Genomic DNA, 21,572 nt, shown 5'->3' on the forward strand with positions numbered 1-21,572 from the left:
CGCCATTCTTTTCGAACCTAAATTGTTGATCGAACCTAAATTATGTGACGAATTGTCACGGCTTAATATGGTATCAGAGCCGAAGGTGGTTCCTGGTATGATGTGGCTCACATGTGAGGGGGAGTGTTGGAAATACTTCACATGTGAGACAAGATCCCACATCGATAAAATACTGGGTTGTTGACTTGCATATATAGTGGGTGAGCTAATCTTCCTACTATCATATGGTTTTGGGAAACAATGAACCACACCAAGTGTATGTGCAAGTCAACGCTCTTGACTCGTGGGTTTGTGGGCCCAAGTCCACGGGTGTCCCGTGTCCACACGAGTGGGCCACGGTGAAAATTATGTGACGAATTGTCATGGCCTAATATAGTCTCCAAGTCAACACATTCCGCGTCAACCGCTGTACAGTATATTTTATTATTATATAATAAAATCAATGAAAGACGATATTATATCATCTCAACAATGGAACACGAGGGTTCAGCTTTTCTTTTTGGAATGCCATCTTCTTCTTCACCCATACCACCAACAACTGTAGCTCAACCACAAAATTCTCATTCTATAGAAATGAGTGAAATACCATTAGATCAAAACCACCCAACAAAAATATTCCCCAATGTCCAATATTTCATTGTTATTATCATTCTTATAAATACTTTTGTTCTTATTATTTCATTTTTAATACCATGTATTTCACCATTAATTATTGTTACTAATGGCATCAATCTCGTAGTGTTTCCTAATATACTCGCATTATCTTTGTACGTTTGTTTAGAAATATTTAGTGAACGTTACAAAGGTAAGTGTGTCCGACTAAAATGGCTAGTCATCATAATGATTGCACCCTTAATGGTTTTGCTAGGAATATGTATTTTTCCTGCAACATTATTATTATTCTCATGCCTATTGGTATTATTTCTAGTCGCTCGTTTACTTCAATTCATTAGACACGGCGAGGCGTACGATAATATAACATTACTTAAGTTTTGCATCCGTACTTGGATGTGCATTCTTTATCTCTACTCCATCGCACCCACTATTGCGGTTATTCTAGCCGTCTGGAACGCTCCTAGCTTAAAGAATACGCTTGTTTTTGGCATCATGCACTTAGATTGGCAGGTGATAACTTGGAAAATTACTAGCATGCTTACATTTGGCATTACGTTCTCAACCTGTGCCTTCTTCTATATACCAAGAATCCAATTCGATCCTGTAGGAAGTTGGATTAATGTTCCGGAAGCAGTGCTTGAGATAGCCGACTGTGTGAACGCTATCGCGTGCCTTTATCAAGTGCTTCCATACATTCCTGATACTTTTAAGAATCTGAAAATGTATGGCCTTCAAATTTCGACATGGGTTACCATATTGGTTATCATTGTCATCATTAACAACGCAATTGGATTAATTATACATGTGTTAGTCTGTTTCTTTAAGAAAAAATTTCATGATAAGAAAAGTAATAACAATAATGCTAAGCCGGAAAATTATTCTATACTAGAAAATTTCTTGCGCAAGAAATATCTAATGTACTGGGCCAATGGACTTAAACACTACGCCACTTTTTTATTAAGTTCGTTATTGTTTCTGCTTGTTTGGGTGTTGTATCTCGGGCACGAACTAAACGGAACACCAAAGCCTAAACATTTTTGGGTATTTGGAACTCGAACTTGTCTTAGTTTTACAACGTGTGCGATTTTGTGGTTCATAAAAAGGTGTATTTTACTGTCGTGGGAGGCTGAGTCGATCTATGATCGATTAGAATCGAAAATCTTACAAGGAGGGAGGCATTTGTACTTCCTTGGCATCTTGGGTCGTCACAAGTACGACATGTTCAAACTTCTATATGATAGTGATATCCCAGAAAGAAATCACGACATGAGTTTTTGGAACAATTTATCTAATTATATGAAATACATGATTTCGTTGAGTTTGGGAGTTAATATGAATCTGAATTACGCAAGCTTGAAACATGACACTGCGGATGAATGGATTAGTGGCAAGTATTTGTCGAAAGTAAAGATGAAAAACGCCAAGGAATACTTGCTAGATGATGGAATTCCTACAACTTTTGGCATTCAACAAGCAGCTTCTTACTTTTTGATGGCTCATAACAAATTGTTGGAGGATAAGTATGCTGATGTGCTACTTGAAGTGCTCGAGAGTTATAACCAAGATGATAGTCATGGGAGGTATGTATTATACACTTCAACAACAAAGCATTTGATAGAGTATAGCATTTTGGAAAAATTGATATTAATAATTCAACTTTTTACACATTCGTTGTGATTAAATCAAACTTTGAACTAATAAATTAACATTTGTCCTTAATTTATTATCAGCATACTAATAGAGTATGTTGATAGCAAATTAATAAAGGCAAAGGTTGAATTATTATAAAACAAAAAATTATGCTAATAGCAAACTACGAGAAAGGTTGGATTATTAAAAAAAATCTAAAGGAAAAAATTTAAAGGTGAGATTATTCAGAGCTGCTGGGTGAAAGGTTGGATTATTAATATCAATTTTTCCTAGCATTTTACCGCAAACACTTAGGCTAATCAGGGGAGATTTTGAGCAAATTAACATGTTTAACCGCATAAGGCCCTAAAATTTTGGATGCCTCAATATTCAATTACGTAGTAGTAGTAGTATATGTTAAGTATACAAAGTTGTCAAAAAAATATCTAAACTTTTGAAATTACACAGGATCTTCAAAGAATTTGTTAATTTTTACTCTGCCTAGGAGGCTAATGATTGTAATCTCATAATATATTACCCAATTCTTGTTCTTAGCCACCTTTTTCATTTTATCGCCACCCCCCTCCCAAATGAAATTACGAATTTGCCCCCAAGAGTTTAAAAAATTACAACTTTGCCACTGGATTTAAAATTTCTTATTTATACTAATAATAATAATAATAATTATTATTATTATTATTATTATTATTATTATTATTATTATTATTATTATTATTATTATTATTAATAAAAATATTTTAAAAAATAAATTAAATATAATAATTAAAACAAAAACAAAAATTTAGTAATAATAATAACAATCACAATAATAATAATAATAATAATAATAATAATAATAATAATAATAATAATAATAATAATAATAATAATAATAATAATAATAATAATAATAATAATAATAATAACAATAACAATAATAATAATAACAATAATAATAATAATAATAATAATAATAATAATAATAATATAAATAAAATTAATAAAAATTTTAAAAAATAATAAAAAAAAATAATACCAGTCGCGCACTTTTTGTGCGACTGGTATTTTTTTTTTTTGAATTTCGAATTATAAAATTTATTTTGTTTAATTAATTTATTCTCAAGTTAAATAAAAATAATAATAATAATAATAATAATAATAATATTTAAAAAAATAAATTATATGTAATAATTAAAACAAAAATAAAAATTTAATAATAATAATAATAACAATCACTATTATAATAATAATAATAATAACAACAACGACAACGACAACAACAACAATAATAATAGTAATAATAATATAAATAAAATTAATAATAATAAAAAAAATCAGTAGCACAAAAGGTAACGACTGCACCTAGGTCGAATCGCACTTTTTGTGCGACTCGACCTAGGTACAGTCGCACTTTTTGTGCGACTGGTATTTTTTTTTTCGAATTATGTAATTTTTTTTGTCTAATTAATTTATTTTTTAAGTTATTGTTATTTAAATAAATGTTGTAATAAATTATTTTATTTTAATATAATATTATATTATGATAATGTTATTATAATAATTAGTTTTGAATTTAAATAATTTATTTGAATGTTTAATTATTTTTTAATATAATAATAATAATATATTAATTAAAATTTAGTTGTTAATTAATTTTAAATTTTTTATTAATAATTTTTTTATTAATTTAGTTGATGATAATATTATTAAGTTTAATGGTAAATTCGTAATTTTTTAAAATCTAAGAGCAAATTCGTAATTTCATTAGAGGAAGGGGTTGCGATAAAATAAAAAAGGCGGCAAGAATAATAACACCCACATATTATACTAGTATGCTCTAAAGGCATATACTTCGATTTTGTGCATATCTTCCGTTATTGTAAAAAACTGATCATTTGGTGTTTAGGGGCAGGATTACTGAAAAAATATTGAAGCAAATTATTGGAGAGGACAACTGGAGAGATTTTCAGCTACTACTCGATGGAAATACTCTGGATTCTTCTGAGGCAATATCTTTACAAACAAAATTTAAAGCATGGATGGTACGTATATTTTCGGATTCAATTTTTTTTTTAATTCAGAAAAAAAAAACCTTGGATGAATTCTGTTCAAGAATGTGGTAATTTATCTAACGGATTAGAATAATTATCCCACATTGGAAGATTAATGTTTATCATTATTCCACATCGGAAGAATAACAAAGGCTTTATTCTTCTCCTTATAAAAGGAGTCTTGGGCATTAGTCTTGCATCATCCCAAAAACATCTATTTTGGCTAAGATTTTCTGTATTGGAGTAATTTATAAACTCCTATTTTCTATAATCTAGCCAATATTTGTATTTTGGGTTTCCTCTAGTAATAAAATTTTTCTCTCCTCTGCCTATGGATGTAGTTGACACATTGTCGGTGAACCACGTAAATTCTGTGTGTTTTGTGTTTGTCAATTTTTATGCTTTCTTTCTTACATCAGTTATAACACTAATAATTAAAACAAAAATAATAATTTAATAATAATAATAATAACAACCACAATAATAATAATAATAATAATAATAATAACTTAAAAAATGAATTAATTAAACTAAAGAAATTTTATAAGTCAAAATTCAAAAAAAAAAAAATTAAAAAAAATAATAAAAAAAAAATCAGTCGCACAGAACGTGCGACTCCACCGTGCGACTCGAGTCGCACGTTTTGTGCGACTGATTTTTTTTTTTTATTTTTTTATTTTTGTTTTTTATAAAATTTTTATTATTATTTTTTTTGTTATTATTATTATTATTATTATTATTATTATTATTATTATTATTATTATTATTATTATTATTATTATTGTGGTTTAATAATAATAATAATAATAATAATAATAATAACAATAATAATATAAATAAAAATTAAAAAAAAATTAAAAAAAATGAAAATGAAAAGTTATTAACTCCAATGGCATATTTGTAAATTTTTAAAGTTCAGGGGCAAATTCGTAATTTCATTAGGAGAGGGGGTGGCGATAAAATAAAAAGAGTGACGACAAATAAGAATCGGGTTTATCTAACAGATTAGAATCCTTAAAAAATCAACCTTTTATGAAATTAGTTAAATTTGGTTGTTTTGGGAAATTATTTTTGGGAAGTGAGGGTCTAGATTTGTCAGATAGATATTAATTATTAACATTTTGGATTATGTTGAAAATACTTTACATATAAGGTAGATCCGACATTAGTAAAATAGTGGGTTGTGAACATATTTATAAAGTTTGGTTGGTAATTTTCATATGCAAGTTAATGCTCATTATCCGTGGATTTTTGGGCCCAAGCCGACGAGTGCCCGCCCATGGATGTGTTCATAAGGTAAATTATATGACGAATTATCACGGTCTAACTGATTGCATATTGATTAGGACATGGCACACAAAAACTGCTTATTCCTTGCAAATACATTAAAGAGTTCCAGAGAGGTAGTGGACTGTTTGAACAAGATTATCAGCGTGTTTATAATATTTACATCCTTCTTAATGTGGCTGCTTCTGACTGGACTGGCTACTACAAAAGTACTTGTCCTCATTGCTACACCAATATTAGGGCTATCATTCATATTTCAAGACACTTGCAAAACTTTGTTTGAAGGTGTCATGTTCGCTTATGTTGTTAATCCTTTCAATGTCGGAGATTTATGCATACTCGATGGTACAATGGTTAGTTATTTATCCTCGCATTTAATTTTCAATATAGTTCTGGATAAAACATTCAAAAATCATTAGTCTAGCCGATGATTCTCCACTGATGAAGGGTATGATTTACATTGTACGTTCAATAGATGGAGGTCAAAGCGGTTGGAGTTTGGAGAACATTGTTTGATAAAGTGGCTACACAAGAAGAAGTTATATACACGAATTCGGAGTTAATCACCAAATCTATCATCAACCATAGGACAGAATTTGATTGGAACGATAATCTCGAGCTAGACCTTGGTTCTCTCGATAAGGAAAAAATCAACCATGTTAAACAACAACTTGAAAAGTAAGTTTCCATAATTTATCCCATATGGATGAATTAAAGATAGTATACACACTTTATAAGTTATTGAAACCCTTCTTTGTTATGTGGTTAGGAAATTGGTATCTCCTTGACCTATGAAGTTTGTGTACTTCGTGTTTTAAAATCCTGCTAAAGTTAACAAATATCATTTGATTTTTTTTTTCTTTTGGCGCATTAATATCAGATATATTGGTGACAATGAAGATAAATTCATACTCGGTATTACTTGTATTGAGGTGTTGACATGCGGAGAAAAAATGAGCATGAAGTTGGTCATTAATTTCAAACACAGAGTGAATGTTCGAATAAACAGCTACTTTGAATGCCTCAAGAAAAAGCGTAGCCTACGATCCGAGTTCGTTTTACATGCAGAAGACATTGTCAATCAAAAGAAAAATGAAGGATCATCAAATTCCGATTAAACTTGTTTATAAGTTCCAATGGCAATGCAAGATGCAGGTTACAAACATTGCTGGACAATATCAGAAGAAAGCTTGATTTGGCTTGTAGTGATTTTTGATTTGGTGGCTTTAAGAATTATATGTAAATAATGTGGGATCATTTCATGTTTTTAGAGTTGTTGTTCTTAAAACATTATTATTATTATTGCATAGAAATTGTCCAACAATTTGGTCTTATAATTGTACCATTGATGAAACTATTGGATTGTTAAATTGAGATTTGAGTCATAGGATATTAAAATCCTACCAATATAAACTGAAGATGTTGCTCATAATATAAGGAACGGCTCATAATGAAAAATACAGTGCGTGCTTAGCGAGAAAGAAGAAGCCCGTGCCAAGAGATGGCTAATGGTGAGATAATAGCAGCAAGAGGATGTTGCTCAGAAGAGCAAGTGATCAGATAGCATGAACTTTGGGCGAGTCGATGAGCATTGGGTTGAACAAGGCGTGAGGACTTGCATCAAGGCATGCTCGGCTGAAATGGTTACTTTCTCGGGAAAGCAAAAAGAGGTTTTGCCCAAGCAAGTGATGGAGCTGCAGAGGATGGCCAGAAGCTTGCATTGGAGGTTCGATTTCAAAACACAAGCTAAATGTTGTTCAACTCCAAGTCTCATGTTGACAAGTTCAAAAGCATCGTTGAAGGAAACCAACTGTACAAGTATTCCACTAGAATTACGATGAAAATCATAAATATACCCGCAACAACTAACCTCGTTTTGGAATTTCACCAGGATTTGAAGTCTATTTCTCAAATATAAGTTTACTAACATGAACTAACTATCCTATTGAAAAAAACCCAGAAAAGAGACAGAAAGATCTATAGGAGAGAGAGAACCAACAAGTCAAAAAAGAATAACAAATGAACATAGTTGATGCTAATCGTAAAAGTTACTACTTAAACTTCTGGTTTGCATCAATGAACACCTCCGTATAACAAATTGGGCAAGCCTAGAAAAACACAGTTTGTCAGCAGCGATTAAAGCAAAACCACTCGGACAAACAAATTCAGAATCGAGAGATTTCAGTATGAATGTTTGGTTATACCTTATTGATGCTAAGCCATTTGGTTCCGCAACCAACATGATACTTGTGTTTGCAGGGGAGAGTGATCAGACGATCTCTACGTTTATATTCCATTTGACATATTACACATCTGTTTCCAAAGTAAAACTTGTTCTGTTAATTGAAAGCCCTATTTATTTTTGCAATGTCTTTTAAAATGGGACCCATTAATATATTAAAATATAAAACTTATCCACTTCAAGACAAAATATACCGTAACATAATATTACTTCAAATATAAAAAAGGTTCACAAACAAATCACTTAAAAAAAAGTTGCTCAGAACCAGGCCTAAATAGCACCATTCAATATTTGAGCCCTTATTTCTAGGGTCCTAGGCGGTCAGCTACCCCGGATGCCCTAAGAACCGGCCAAGAGACCAGAAAATTGCAAAATAAATCCTTACATGAACTTCAAAGCTTGTTCGCACCCAAAAAAAGTGATCACAAATAAACAACTGAAGCTCAAATACGACAAACTACAATCTTACCTGTCAGATCGGTACTTTCTTCTCAAGAGAAAACAACATTTGAACTTCGAGACTGGAAGCAAGGAAATCTGCTCTTGGGAAAGTCCACGACTATGAGTTCCAACAGTCTCACCCAACTCAAGTAATTCCTGCATATATTTAAAGGAATGTGAGGAATTCATCAGTGTTTTTCAATAAAGACCATTTATCCTTCCTCGATATGCAGATGCAAGGCTGCAACTTGCCAACTTCTTAAAATTAACTAGATGCTGTTTTAATGAAACTCAAAGTCATGTCATTCATGAAAATCGATATCTCTGAAATTGTTCCATATCAAATTCTACTTCCATAATTTACCCTTTAACATCCTAAAGCTTGAATCCTGACTTTTAAGGTTCTTCACATCTATGCTAGTCATAATGGAGTTCAAATACTTCTGACAAACATTTCAAACAAGTCAACACCCCATCTCTTTGGAATAAAGATTTGGCATTGTAGTTGCAGCATTGACAAATGCTTCAAACAAATACAAGCCATTTGGTGTCTTCTTGGAAAATGAATTATTCAATGATTCTCCGATTTACAGAAGTAAATTAGAAAAACTAGATAACTCAGCTTACATATCATTCAAATTTCATACCATACGATGATATGGATGAAATGCACAAAGATGCAAAAGAGAAATGGGAAGAAAAGAGAATCACCCAACCTCATAACTCATGTTGTCTGGATCTATATTGTCTTGCCAAACAGCCTGCATTGAGAAAAACAGCAGTCAAGAAAAGATGTATAAGATACAAATTCAGCTTTCAAGGGCAATATTCATTAATTGTAGTTGTATTAGCTTGGAAGGTGGCAAGGAAAAAAGATCAAATGAAAATTCTCCCAATATTTCAATGTAGAATGAATCATGAGCTTCCACAAATTTTATGCAATGAATATTACCTTCGATAACTTTTACTAAATATCGAATATAAGTTTGCTTGATAACATATGGAGTATTAACCATCAAGAATCTAGCAGTCATACCCAGTTCTAAGTACAGACTACATACTGTGAGACAATGAATTATCTTAATGAAGAATTTTTTTTATGGATCATTATTGGCAAATTTTACCTGATAATCTTGAGAATTGTGATGACTTCTGGGACCTGAAAATTTAAGAGTAACAAATCAAGATATTGTTTCAAGAAACCAAATAATATATACAAGAATGCGAAAACCCAAAAATGAGGGCTACACTAATAACATATCAACATCAAGACTATTACAAAACAAGACTCTTAAGAGGAATGCTAAACAATGTGCATTGCATTAGGTTTGCAAAAATCACACTCAACATTGTCTGTTCAAAATTAGATGAAATATAGCGTTATTAGGTTCCAGACTGCATTCCTCAGGCAATCTCTTCCAAGGGGTACAGGTTTGGATTGTCTGTCACCTTCTCTCACCCAGATCTTGTTTTCGAGTGGGATATTGGGTTGTTGATGATAATGATGATGAGGTTCCAGATAATCAAGCCACAAAGAAGGGCAGCCTCGTCATACTTAACAGCCAGCACTAAATGATGTCTGTTCAAAATTAGATCCATAGCACAAAATCTACAATGTAGTAAGAATTATTCGAACACATAAAGTTCCGTTAATAACATATAATTTTTCAATCTCTTCTCAGAATGTGGCATAAAAAGGTGTGCCAAAAAAACACATCGAAGCACAGTCAATGTGCAAAAGATCATCCACACATGACCAAATACAAGAACAATCTTCCAAATCAAAGCACATCATCTTATAATAGAAAACACAATATCCACAACCATAAAACTCTGTAGTTTGTAGTCAAAAACCCATGTAATGTCACTGGAAATCAACAAGAATTTCAACAAATATTTCTGAGAACAAGTGGAGTGAGTAATGACATCACCATCAAAAAGTACAATCCTTCTATGCCAGAAAGAATTCAGAAACTTACAATCTCGATTGCTGGTATTTACGTGTATGTTTGACATCCTTTCTGAATGCTGATTTGAAGCAGTTGTCTGCTCACCAGAAAAAAAATCAGCAGGCCTTCGAGTGTATTCATCCATACCCACTATATGATCATAGACCTCATAAGATGGACTATTATTGTGATATTGAACAGGTCCAGGATCGGAATACCCAAATTTATAATAACCTGCGGTAACTGGTGAGTATACACTATCCTGCACCGTTCAAAAAAATACATTATTACAAGCAAAAAATGTTTTCATTTCAGAAGGAAACATACAAATATACCCAATTCAGCAAATTTACATATCAAAGAATACACAAAGATATGATATTTGTGTTTGCACCTGCATTTGTGAACCAGAAAAGATGAAATTCACATGATCATATGTAAGACCAGCAAAGAAATCCATGAAACTTCCAGCACTATTGTAAGGAGCATTGTTCCCAATATAATGAGCATCCATGTGTTGATTCCAATTCATTTGAGCAATCCTATAAATTAAGTCCACCACCAAGAACATGAGGTACTTCTAGTAGAGTCTAGTAAAGGTATGCTAATTAATTGGTATATGTCAAATAAGGAAAGATTCAAGGATCAAATGTTGACTAAATGTATGAAAACAACAACAAAATTCACCTGTATGATCCAGTTATATCAGCAAATTCAAAAGCATTGATCAATCAAATAATAACAGATTGCTCAACAATGAATCACCATTCAATACCCACCATTTAAACACCTGCATTTTAGATAACAGATAGTTAGTTGTTAGCTACAAAGATAATACACCTAGTTTTTAACCCAAATATAGAAATTTAAAGAAATATCATTAAAATAAGGGTTAAATATACCAATTCCTTGCATCATGTTTAAACCGAAAAAAATATCAAAAAACTGCCCACAACAAATGTATAGTTAAATTCAATGCTAAAATCACCCAACATTTCCTATTATAATGCGGGAAAAATCTCAAATCATCTAAAGGAATAACTATAAATTGAATCAACCCAGAATTAAAATGAGATTTGAGAAAAATTCTCCTCAAATCATATTAATCAAAAAGAATAAATCTTTAATCATTACATGCATCAAATAAAACAAAATAACACTTGGGTCAGACTTATCACAGACAATTAACAACTCCTCTAACAACACTAATCAAAAAAGATTGAAATCTTTAATAACTACAAGTTTCAAAACTAACCAACAAAAGAATGAAACTTGGATAAGAATAATCACAAGAAATTAGCACCTCTTCAATCAATCAATGTCAATCAAAAAAGATTAAATCTTTAATCAAAACAGAAAACAAAAAAGAAGGAAGTCAATCAAGAATCAAGAAGAAGTAAAATGTGGGTGTAAAAAAGAGAGAAAATTAAAAGAAAAGGAAGAGAAATACAAAGAGAAAGAACCAACATTGATAGCTTTTATTTTCTTTAAGGTTGTGACAGAATAATTTGTTTTAAGTCACTTGTGAATCTTTATTTTATCTTCCTTCGGCAATGTGGATGCTCTCAACTCTGAATTTGAAGAAAGAGAGAGGAATGATGAACTGGGTTTTACTTTTTTCTGTTGAGTGATTTTGGGTTTTGTTACTTATCCTATGAAATCTTCTGAATTTTCTTTTTATATTTGTTTATAATTTAATGATATTCATATTCTATACTCCACAATACAAATTACAAAGATTGCTTACGGGGGAAGTGATGTTGCAACTTACAACAAGAGATGGTTTGGTTGCTTAATTTTAATAATAAAAATTATTTTTTTATAGGTATTTGGTTTTAGACAAGTATACCTCCTCCTATTTACTCAAGTGTCATATTTCATTTTTCATCATTTAGTCGTATAGGTAATTAAATAAGATCACATGTAAAAGAGAAAAAATGTAGTATTTTTAAAGGGTTAATAAATGTAAAATTTTAAGTTTAGTAAAGTTAAATTGATAAAGTTAATATATTCAAAATAAAAATAAGACATTTATAATAACTTAATCAAATAAAAAAATTAGATACTGTAAGAAAGAGAGTATTAATTTAATGACATTGAAAATTCGCATGTATAAATACGATGAAAGTGTAGGTAACTCAAGATTCTAGTGCAGTGTCTATTGCAATTAAAAAAAGTTCAATCAAATAAGAAAAAAATATTTTGTGGTAGTTAAATAAAGGAAGTGGAATTAACGATTTTCATTGGAATTTATTCTCTCTAACATTAAACGATCTATAAATAATTATTAGATAAAAACACCTTTTTAAAATTATGTATAAGATTTATATAAGTATATATATTTTTTCTTATTTTATAGTAGATTTTTTCTTTCTGCATGGATGATATAAATTTATTAATTCCATATCTTTTTTAGCTAGTTAATTTTTTACTTATTTTATCTTATTTAAAGGAAAATTGTCACCCCGACATTTTAAAATGTGTAAATATGAATTATTATCAACTTAGTTATTGTGTAATAAAATCATATAATTTCAGCCTTTGGTAAGTTAGAAGTGTTTATTCGTGTCATAGAGTCAATTTTGCGTCGGGTGTTTCAAGTTAGTTTAAAATTAAGTCTTGTACCCACATTGATTTTTATATATTATTTGATACTCATTTTGAAGTCGGATTTAAATCGGAATCGATTCTAAAATCGAATAAATATCGAATCATTAGATATGTTTTAAACAACTCCTACAAATCATATTAGTATGTACTCACCAAATCTACCTGAATTTCAACCCCCAAAGGCAAAAGCCAAAACCTTCTCTATGTAAAGTTGGTTTCAGTTCATGTTCTTAAAGATGGTTATAACTTCTTGCCTAACATACAATTAAAAAACAACAAAGATTCGTACACTCGAGTTATCGTTGTTATCCTATAATTAATAATTATGCTCTATCCAGATTTCCTCACAATCACAATACTCTTTAGCATAGAATTTAAAATGCAATATATATTCCCTTCATACATATTTATATAACACTAAATATTCAACTCTAAATAATGAGAGGTGAATGAGATTCAAATTTTTAACATTTTCATCACATCGACTTTTAATAACAGGTTAAAAAATTAACTCAATTAATAACTAAGTTTTTTATTATATTTCATATATAATGTAAAATACTCTGTCTCTTTGAGTTTGTTATCATCACTAACATGTTGTAAAAAATGTCACTTTAAATAATAAGCACAGTATTATATCATTATAAAAATCTCATTTTCATAAGTAGCGTGCTTATTGAATGTTTTCAAAGTCATAAATTGGTTACTGACTTATTATTCAGAAATGACAATTAGAAGATCAATTAATATCTAAAGGATCTCAATCATACTATTTTGAGAATTGTGTTAATTATATGTACTTTATACACAGATCATAGTAGCACCTAAAGTATACAGATTGATTGATTTGTCTAGAAGTACAAATAATACCAATAATTGTCATACAACTTCCTTATTTTCTCCAACCAATATCAAAGCAGGATTAATCATGAAAGGCAAGTCATACTTTTTCAAGTACAGCAAACTGAAATTCAAGGGGGGCAACTGGGCAAGAGGTAACAAAATCATACCCAAATTGTCACATTGAAATTTGCATGCTTTCACTCTCTAATTATGAAAGGTATGGTTAAATTGAGACATGAGATACATGTTCAACGGGACGTGTTACGATTCAGGTGAAATGGCTATCTAACAAGTTCAATTGGGTTGTATCAAATAAAGTCTTATTGATTTAGGTTGGATTCCTATTTCTTTTTAATTTGACTTGATTTTTTATGCATAATATGAGGATTAAACAAATATGACTGGGGATGATAAAGGGTCAGATTTGGCTCGGATTATCTACCCTCCGATTTTGCTCCGGATAAAACATGGATTATGTTTTTCAGACCATCTCCACTCGTAGTTGGATTATGCATACTCCAACTTCGCTCCGGCTCGCCTCCGTAGGAGTTCGAATTATTATCAAGCTTAATTGTTATCGACATTATACTAACGATTCAAGAGCTTAAAAAACTAATAGAGTACTCTTTCAAATACAACTTAACAAAGAAAATACGTCCTTCAAATTATAGAATCACAATTAGAATCATATAGAACTGGACTCGAACTATATAATTGAATTCAGATCAGATTAATTTCCTCGGATCAGATCGAATTAGGGGCGAAGTCAAACTGAATTTTCATCCCTATATGTGACATGTGACGTAAAATTTTACAGAGTTAAATCATTAAAAATCTATATTGCCTAGCTGATCACGACTTTAAATAAGACCGTACCCTATTAAAGTCATCTAAAAAGATGAAAACGTTAGTTCTTTCTCCTGAATAAATTCATCAATATACAAAAATAATGGAGTATACTATTACTAAGATTAAGATGCTTTTGATATTATATTCTAGTAATACAACCAAAGTAACAAAAACAACTAACATGGAACAAATACAAGTATATATTTCTAGTGATATAATGAGTAATTAGTTTAAAAAGTTAACAAGTTTTATGTCAATTTCCAACTTGAGCATGGCTTTGCTCAACTAAGAAGCTAGAACCTCCATTGTCAACAGACCCTAATTATATAAATCAAAATATAATAAAACCTAATGCAGTCGACAAAGATAATGGTGGGCCACTATTGGTGTGCAAATGAGAGAACCTTATATGCCAACAATGGCCCCCCATTGAAGACCGAGCAATGGCTATGGCCCATAGAGAATCATGCAGTGTACTACCGTTTTCATGTCTGGCCGGCGACAACCCACAACCCGGCCCGCCAACCTTCATAGCAGGTCACAAGCGTGGCACTGTCATGATCGTAAAATCAACATAATACAAAGCGATTTGTGTTGAGAGTACGAGAAATAAATAAGATAATGTAAAGTTGACTAATAATTACTCTCTACTTTTTTTTGTGTGTTAAATTTTTCTATCCGAATTTCAGATATTGACTTTGATACTATACTAAGAGTTAAAAGACTACTAATTTTTTTTGATGGGGATAGAGACTACTAATTAAATTCCCATTACTCTATTACAAACAAAATACGTCTTAACTTAAATAGACTTAGAGTAAGTAACTAACTAACCATAACACTAGGAAGTTGTCCCACTTTCAACTCATAACCAACTACATTATTCCACTACTTAAAAGCCATTAGGGCTTCTAAAATAAAGATAACTAACTATGACTCAAATATTCAACAATTTGTGGCCGGCATGTAAGGTCAACACTCGATACGATCAGTTAAGACTATCATTTTATAGTTAATTTGGATTAAAAAATAGAAAAAAAATATTGTTGCTTGTTTCATGTCGTCACAGGTAGGGGTGTTCAAAAATATCCGTATCCGAAAACCCGATCCGAAAACCCGCTTTCCGATTTTTAAAAGCGGATAAATTACCCGGTTTCCAAAATTCGGATAAACCGGGTCGGGAACCCGGTTTTAAAACCGGGTATTCGGGTCGGATACGGATTGCGAATTTTGGAAAACCGGGTGCCCGGTATCCGGTTTTTTTTTTTTTTTAAATATAAATTTTAATAGTTTATGGAATTATGAATTTGAGGAATTGTGGTTGTATTTTAATTAACTAATGCTTGTATTTTAATAGTTTATGACTAAGTTAGTTAAGTATTTTAATATTATTTGAATTATATGTTTAAAAAATTGTTAAAAGAATTAAGAAAAAAAAAATTAAATAAATAAACAAAACCGGGTACCCGGTTTTCGACCCGGATTATACCGGGTCGGATCCGGAATACAATTTTAGCTATCTGGAAAACCGAGTCGACCCGATATCCGGTTTTGAACACCCCTGGTCACAGGTCATTGTCTTATAGCAAGTGATATAATATGGCATTAATCGTGGCCCGCTCTGACATGGTCAGCAATATATGAAATTGATATCTAAGTGTTTCAATAGCATGTGAAGATGAAAGAATCAAAAATATAAAGAAAATTATAACCAAAATAGCATGCTAAAGAATAAAGGAACTCATCATCATTTGATAAAAATTGTGATAATAATGACATAAAATTAGCTTGGAATGATGAAACCTAAGGTGCAAGTAAAGCGAAGCTTTGAATAATCTTATTTTGTTTCCAAGAAAAAAGGTGCACTCAAAGGGTGGCTCGAGTTGTAAATGGTTCCTTCAAAGTTGTTCAATCAAATGTAGGAACATAATATATAAATGGCAAGCACATGCCACGTTATTTATTTAACTACATGATTTCATCAACTGGTTTGATCAGCTGATATTAACAATAAATAGAGTAGTTTGTTTAAAACCAGCTATTCATAATAATAATTTGTTTTAACTAGCATTAAATGGTTCGACCACCCAACTATCTATTTGTGTCAAAATAATTTAAAAATGTTTAATAAGCTATTTCACCTTATACCCCTTTGAGCGTGTGTTATAGCCAAAAATAAAATTGTTCTCACTTAATCCCACCAAATTCGCCCAAAAAGCATTTGGTGAGAGAACCAAGAAAAATGGAAAAATGTATATTTTATGAAAAAGTGGGAGAAATGTGTCAATAAATTGAAAAAGTAAGTTAAACATGTAGATGAAAAGTAAAGAATAACGAACAAAGATAGAAATAGAGTAAATTTAGTGTGATGAACTATATAGAAAAGTGGGGCAAAATTTTGTAAGATAAAAAGTAAAAGCAAATTCTATCAGATGGACTATAAAATGAAATGGTAGCAAATTGTTTGGGATGGAGGGACTAACTTCACCAGCAGCATATCAATCCAAGATAGAAAATTCCCTGTAATCCTAAACAATTTTTTCAGATCAAAGGCATGAGACAGTTTCAGTTGTCCAAATTATTACAAGGAAAATCAAACTTTGTCTAAAAGCTGTAACCCATTGTGTAAACATTCACTGCAGGAGTCAGACATTCACATGAATCACCAAGGGAGTAGTAAACCACATTTCCCAACTGAAAAAAAAAAGTAACAAGCTAAAATGTTTTAGAGTCAGGCAACTAAGCGTGGTTAAAAAACTATCAAGATGCACCTAATTTTAACCCAATTGTAGTCTGGTACATTAAGGGTAAATCTTAAGCTATATGGGTAAAACTCAAACTGTATGCAACCGGTTGAGTTTGGAGGATAACATTTTTAGTAGGCCCCGAGTCTCAAATTTGCAATACATTATGTCGTATATATATATATGGCGCTAATAACCATCTTCTACTAGCTCGCCTAGGCATTACAAAGAAGGGAGGAGAGGAACCTTCTCCAAGTGGCCTCACTTTATCGGATTTGAACCCATGACCTTGACATCATAAAACAGAATTCGCACCAAGTAAACCAAAAAATACTGATTTAGTAATTTGGATGTTTAAGTGAGGTACTGGTAGTTCACTACTAAACTTGGTCCATAGCACTTGACAAACTGCATAAATTCTGTCCCCACTCGGGCCACTACTAAGCTAGGTACTCAAGAATCAGCCAATATCAAACCATCTCTTGCACAACATGAAGTGTAACACTTATTCCCAACAGCTATCAAGTGACATGATAAACAGTGGGAATTATAAATGATAAACTCCAACAATGTACTCACAATGAGCAGTCCTCGCGCTAGTTATGCAGTTGGGACGCCTTTGATATGAATGCTCAAGAAAAGAGGCCGCGCTTGATACAACAGAAAAGAGCCATTAGTTAAACAAATTACCAAGCAGATTTGATAGCTAAAATGATTAGCAACATAATGTAGCTGCTTACATTAACTACTCACTTTGTAGAAACTTGGAGATATTAACTACTCAATTTTGAGATAGAACCGAATTCTCCCCAGCAAGCATTACAATCATGCAGGACATGTAGACTGTAGTTAGCCGATGTTTCAGTAACTGCATGGATTTTTACTAGTCATTTTCAGTATGTTGTTTGTGAAAATTGTACTCCCTGAAACACATAGTAATCAGTTGAATCGAACACCGTAAATCAGGGAAAGAAAAAATTTAACTTCCAACAAGAATATGAGTAGAAGTTTAGTTGGGGCCTTGGGTAGTTTCCCTTTAAATTGATTGAATGTTTGATGACCATGCTGAAAACTGCTCATTACCAGAAAAACTGCCCTTGAGGTTCACTGGAATGTCATCGAGCATCTTCATACCTTTCGGGCCTAACAAGTACCCGTCCATTTAGCAGCTGCAGTTTAGAATATGAAATAACATAAGTAGAAATATGGGGCAAACCATATAGTTTCCTAATAAGCATAAATGAATTGTAAAGTTTATCAAAATTTGGATATTAAAGATAAATGAACCTGTGATCACAACCTGCTCAAAGAATCTGAATTGCATAAATCATAAATGTTAAACAAAAACTGTTGTCCCTGAAGTGCTTGTACTCGAAACAAATTCAATCAACTCAAGTTGTTTTGTTAATTGAACTAGGCATTCAAATATCTGTTCAGATTGAGGGTGTGACTTGTCTCTTATGGTAAATTCATGGACAACGCCATTAATTTCAATCGAGCTACATCCGGGTGTCTTCTCGACTCTTCTTTCCTTCATCATTTTCCTCACTTTCCTAGCCTTATCCCACATTTCTGCATCTCCATACATATTTGCTAACAGAACATATATTCCACTATCACCCGGATCCAACTCGAGCAATTTCCATGCAGCCTTTTCACCGAGTGTCACATTTCCATGAATACGACAAGCAAAAAACAAAGCACCCCATACAACAGCATCTGGCTCCATAGGCATACTTTTTATAACTGTTTCTGCATCTTCTAATTTGCCTGCCCTACCTAATAGGTCTACCATGGACGAATAGTGTTTCAGCTTTGGGTTAAGATTGTATTTAGAGGTCATTTCAGCAAAGTACTTACGGCCCTCGTCAACTAGACCCCCATGACAACAAGCAGCTAGTACTCCTAGGTATGTGATCTCATCAGGTACTAATCCAACATCAACCATTTTCAAAAAGTATGATAAAGCATCTTTCGCGTTACCATGAAGCGCTAAGCCTCCAATTATAGCCGTCCATGTCAATGAATTCTTCACAGGCATCTCATGGAAAACCTCAAGTGCCTTTCCAATGTTCCCACATTTAGCATACATATCAACAAGAGCTGTGCCTAACGAAACATTCAGAGAAAGCTTCTTCTTGTTAATGTACCGGTGAATCCATATTCCAATATCAAGAGCTCCTAGTTGTGAGCAAGCAGATAAGCAGTTAACCATTGTCACCTCATCAGGCGTGACATTTGCATCTTGCATTTCATGAAATAGAACCAAAGCCTCCTTACTACGGTTGGCTTGAACATAAGCTCCAATAACGGCATTCCATGGAACCACATCTTTCTCAGGCATCTCATCAAAAATCTTCCTTGCCTCATCAAGCAACCCAAATTTAGCATAACCGACAATTATCGTGGTCCAAGAGACCATGGTTTTCTTCCTCATATCTCCAAATATTCCTTGCGCAGTCTTGAAATCCCCACATTTAACATACATGTCCATCAATGCATTACAAAGTGGAACCGTCAAGTTCAATCCATTCTCCAGAACAAAACGATGAAACTCAACGCCTCGACTCAAATCCTGTAATTGTGCACACGACGAAATCAACCCAATCATAGTCACTTCATCCGGCATAACTCCCTCTACCCTCATCTCCTCATAAAGAGTCAATGCTTCCCAAGACCGCCCACAGTGTACATACCCATTGATCAAAGAATTCCAAGTAACCAAATCTCTCACACAGCTTTCATCAAACACCTTAAGTGCATCATCCAAATTACCACAATTCACTAACATATGAATTAATCCGTTATGTACAAAAACATCCGAATCAAAACCCATTCTCAACACATGTCCAAAAATTCCATAACCAATCCAATCCAACCTCAAACGAGCACAAACCTTAAAAATCAAAGGAAAAGTATAATTATCAGGAAAACATCCATCATTTTTTAACATGTCTTTATACAAGATGACAGCTTTAATAGGAATTGAACTATCTGAGTACCCTTTAATTGCAATATTCCAAGAAAAAACTTTTGGGTTATCAAGAAATCTCAAAATTTTCTCACAATAAGAAAGATCACCAGCTTCAGATATCGCACAAAAAGCAACTAATCTACTCGAAGCGAGGCCGTCTGCTATGAGTCCAGTAGTGATCATTTGTGCTTGAATTTGAATCAATTGTGAAATTGAAGTACATTTTTCAAGGATTGAAAGAAGTGGGTTAGATTTTACAAAGGAATGATTTGTGTTCCAATTGTTGGGTTTTGGTTTGTATGGTGAGAGTGAACGAGTGTGTATATATGAAAAGAAGATTGAAGATAGAGAATTTTGAAGAGGAGAGAAAAATCTCAAATTTAGAAACATTTGTTTAATCATTAGGAATTTTGTTGATGGTTTAAGGGTTTTTGATGTTTGTGTCGTTGGTGAGAATGGCGGGAATATGAAGAGGGATTCTCTTCAACCGTCAAATTGTGTCGAGTCACGAGTGCCATTTCATTCATGGGTATGGTAACTAATAATTTGCCATACAAATGACTGATCATATCATTCATTGTCAACTGAAATAACCTTAGTCTTATGATACTTCTATATTAACTATTCAAAATTTAAAAGTCGACGATCATGGTCATCAACTCAGCGTTTCGAATAAAATTAGGATTTGAAAGGAAAGGAAGTTGACAAATCATACTCGTACCCTCTCAAGGGAGAGGACAGGAGAAATGCAAGCAATCAAATTAAACCCCAAATAGTGAGAGTTTTGCAACATGAGATGAGTAGCACCAATATAACGTAGTCGAATTAAAAGTCGCACTATAAAAATCCTAAATCAAATTAAATAGTCAAATTAACATAATTAACCGTAATTAAAACACTTTTTCTTTAAATTTAAACTTCTTGTATGAACTTGTCTCATAATAAGAGAATCTTATAACTTGTTAATTGGAACCTGGAGACAGTGTCGGAATCATCAACCTTGTATCATGGGGGTACACGAGTTGCTCATAACGATTATAGAGTTCAACAAGGTTCAACATAGTGCTGAATAGAATCAACTTTAGGTTGATATGTACTCCTACAGTGTAAAAAGTTCCTCCAGGGAAGTTTTAACTAATGCAAGTATGAAACAAGTTGGAATGATATAACCTTCCAAAATATGTTAAATGGTTGATGTTGGGCTGATAACATGTATCAACCTTGATAAGCTCTTAAATTTTATGAACCCTTTATCATTTGCCTCGGAGATTATTTTGTAGCAAAAAATTGTGAAATTAGCCATGGTTCCAATTCAGAGGCCATACCCACTAGAAGGGC

General features: G+C 32.2%; 3 protein-coding genes across 13 annotated transcripts; 1 reads left to right on the forward strand and 2 right to left on the reverse strand.

Annotated features, from left to right (window-relative positions):
* The first annotated feature begins 447 nt into the window (after positions 1-447).
* Positions 448-6,903, forward strand: LOC130796728 (mechanosensitive ion channel protein 10-like). 2 transcript variants are annotated; one of them, XM_057659100.1, is made up of 5 exons: positions 448-2,195; positions 4,151-4,286; positions 5,642-5,935; positions 6,058-6,260; positions 6,463-6,903. In XM_057659100.1, exons 1-5 carry the CDS (start codon positions 472-474, stop codon positions 6,698-6,700), a joined length of 2,595 nt encoding a protein of 864 aa, XP_057515083.1. In that variant the 5' UTR covers positions 448-471; the 3' UTR covers positions 6,701-6,903. The 2 variants fall into 2 exon arrangements, with proteins under 2 accessions (XP_057515083.1, XP_057515084.1); XM_057659101.1 differs by having other exon boundaries at positions 4,157-4,286.
* A 78-nt stretch (positions 6,904-6,981) lies between these two features.
* On the reverse strand, positions 6,982-11,943 carry LOC130796730 (E3 ubiquitin-protein ligase BIG BROTHER-like). 2 transcript variants are annotated; one of them, XM_057659102.1, is made up of 9 exons: positions 11,682-11,943; positions 10,902-11,004; positions 10,609-10,756; positions 10,245-10,476; positions 9,390-9,424; positions 8,982-9,026; positions 8,294-8,421; positions 7,787-7,895; positions 6,982-7,690 (listed from the first exon to the last, which is right to left on the reverse strand). In XM_057659102.1, the coding sequence occupies exons 3-9, from the start codon at positions 10,744-10,746 to the stop codon at positions 7,634-7,636; spliced, it is 744 nt and encodes a 247-aa protein (XP_057515085.1). In that variant the 5' UTR covers positions 10,747-10,756; positions 10,902-11,004; positions 11,682-11,943; the 3' UTR covers positions 6,982-7,633. The 2 variants fall into 2 exon arrangements, with proteins under 2 accessions (XP_057515085.1, XP_057515086.1); XM_057659103.1 differs by lacking the exon at positions 11,682-11,943 and adding an exon at positions 11,470-11,648.
* Positions 11,944-17,115: 5,172 nt separating this feature from the next.
* On the reverse strand, positions 17,116-21,510 carry LOC130828896 (pentatricopeptide repeat-containing protein At2g22410, mitochondrial). 9 transcript variants are annotated; one of them, XR_009047424.1, is made up of 4 exons: positions 18,561-21,510; positions 18,344-18,429; positions 18,014-18,128; positions 17,116-17,910 (listed from the first exon to the last, which is right to left on the reverse strand). XR_009047424.1 is itself a non-coding variant. In XM_057694928.1 (2 exons), the coding sequence occupies exon 1, from the start codon at positions 20,634-20,636 to the stop codon at positions 18,597-18,599; it is 2,040 nt and encodes a 679-aa protein (XP_057550911.1). In that variant the 5' UTR covers positions 20,637-21,510; the 3' UTR covers positions 17,116-18,429; positions 18,561-18,596. The 9 variants fall into 9 exon arrangements, 1 of the variants encoding a protein (XP_057550911.1); XR_009047423.1 differs by having other exon boundaries at positions 18,014-18,183; XR_009047421.1 differs by having other exon boundaries at positions 17,116-17,210; positions 17,840-17,910; positions 18,014-18,429.
* Between the last annotated feature and the right edge of the window lie 62 nt (positions 21,511-21,572).

This window comes from Amaranthus tricolor, chromosome 12 (assembly GCF_026212465.1).
Source record: "Amaranthus tricolor cultivar Red isolate AtriRed21 chromosome 12, ASM2621246v1, whole genome shotgun sequence".
Taxonomy (NCBI): domain Eukaryota; kingdom Viridiplantae; phylum Streptophyta; class Magnoliopsida; order Caryophyllales; family Amaranthaceae; genus Amaranthus; species Amaranthus tricolor.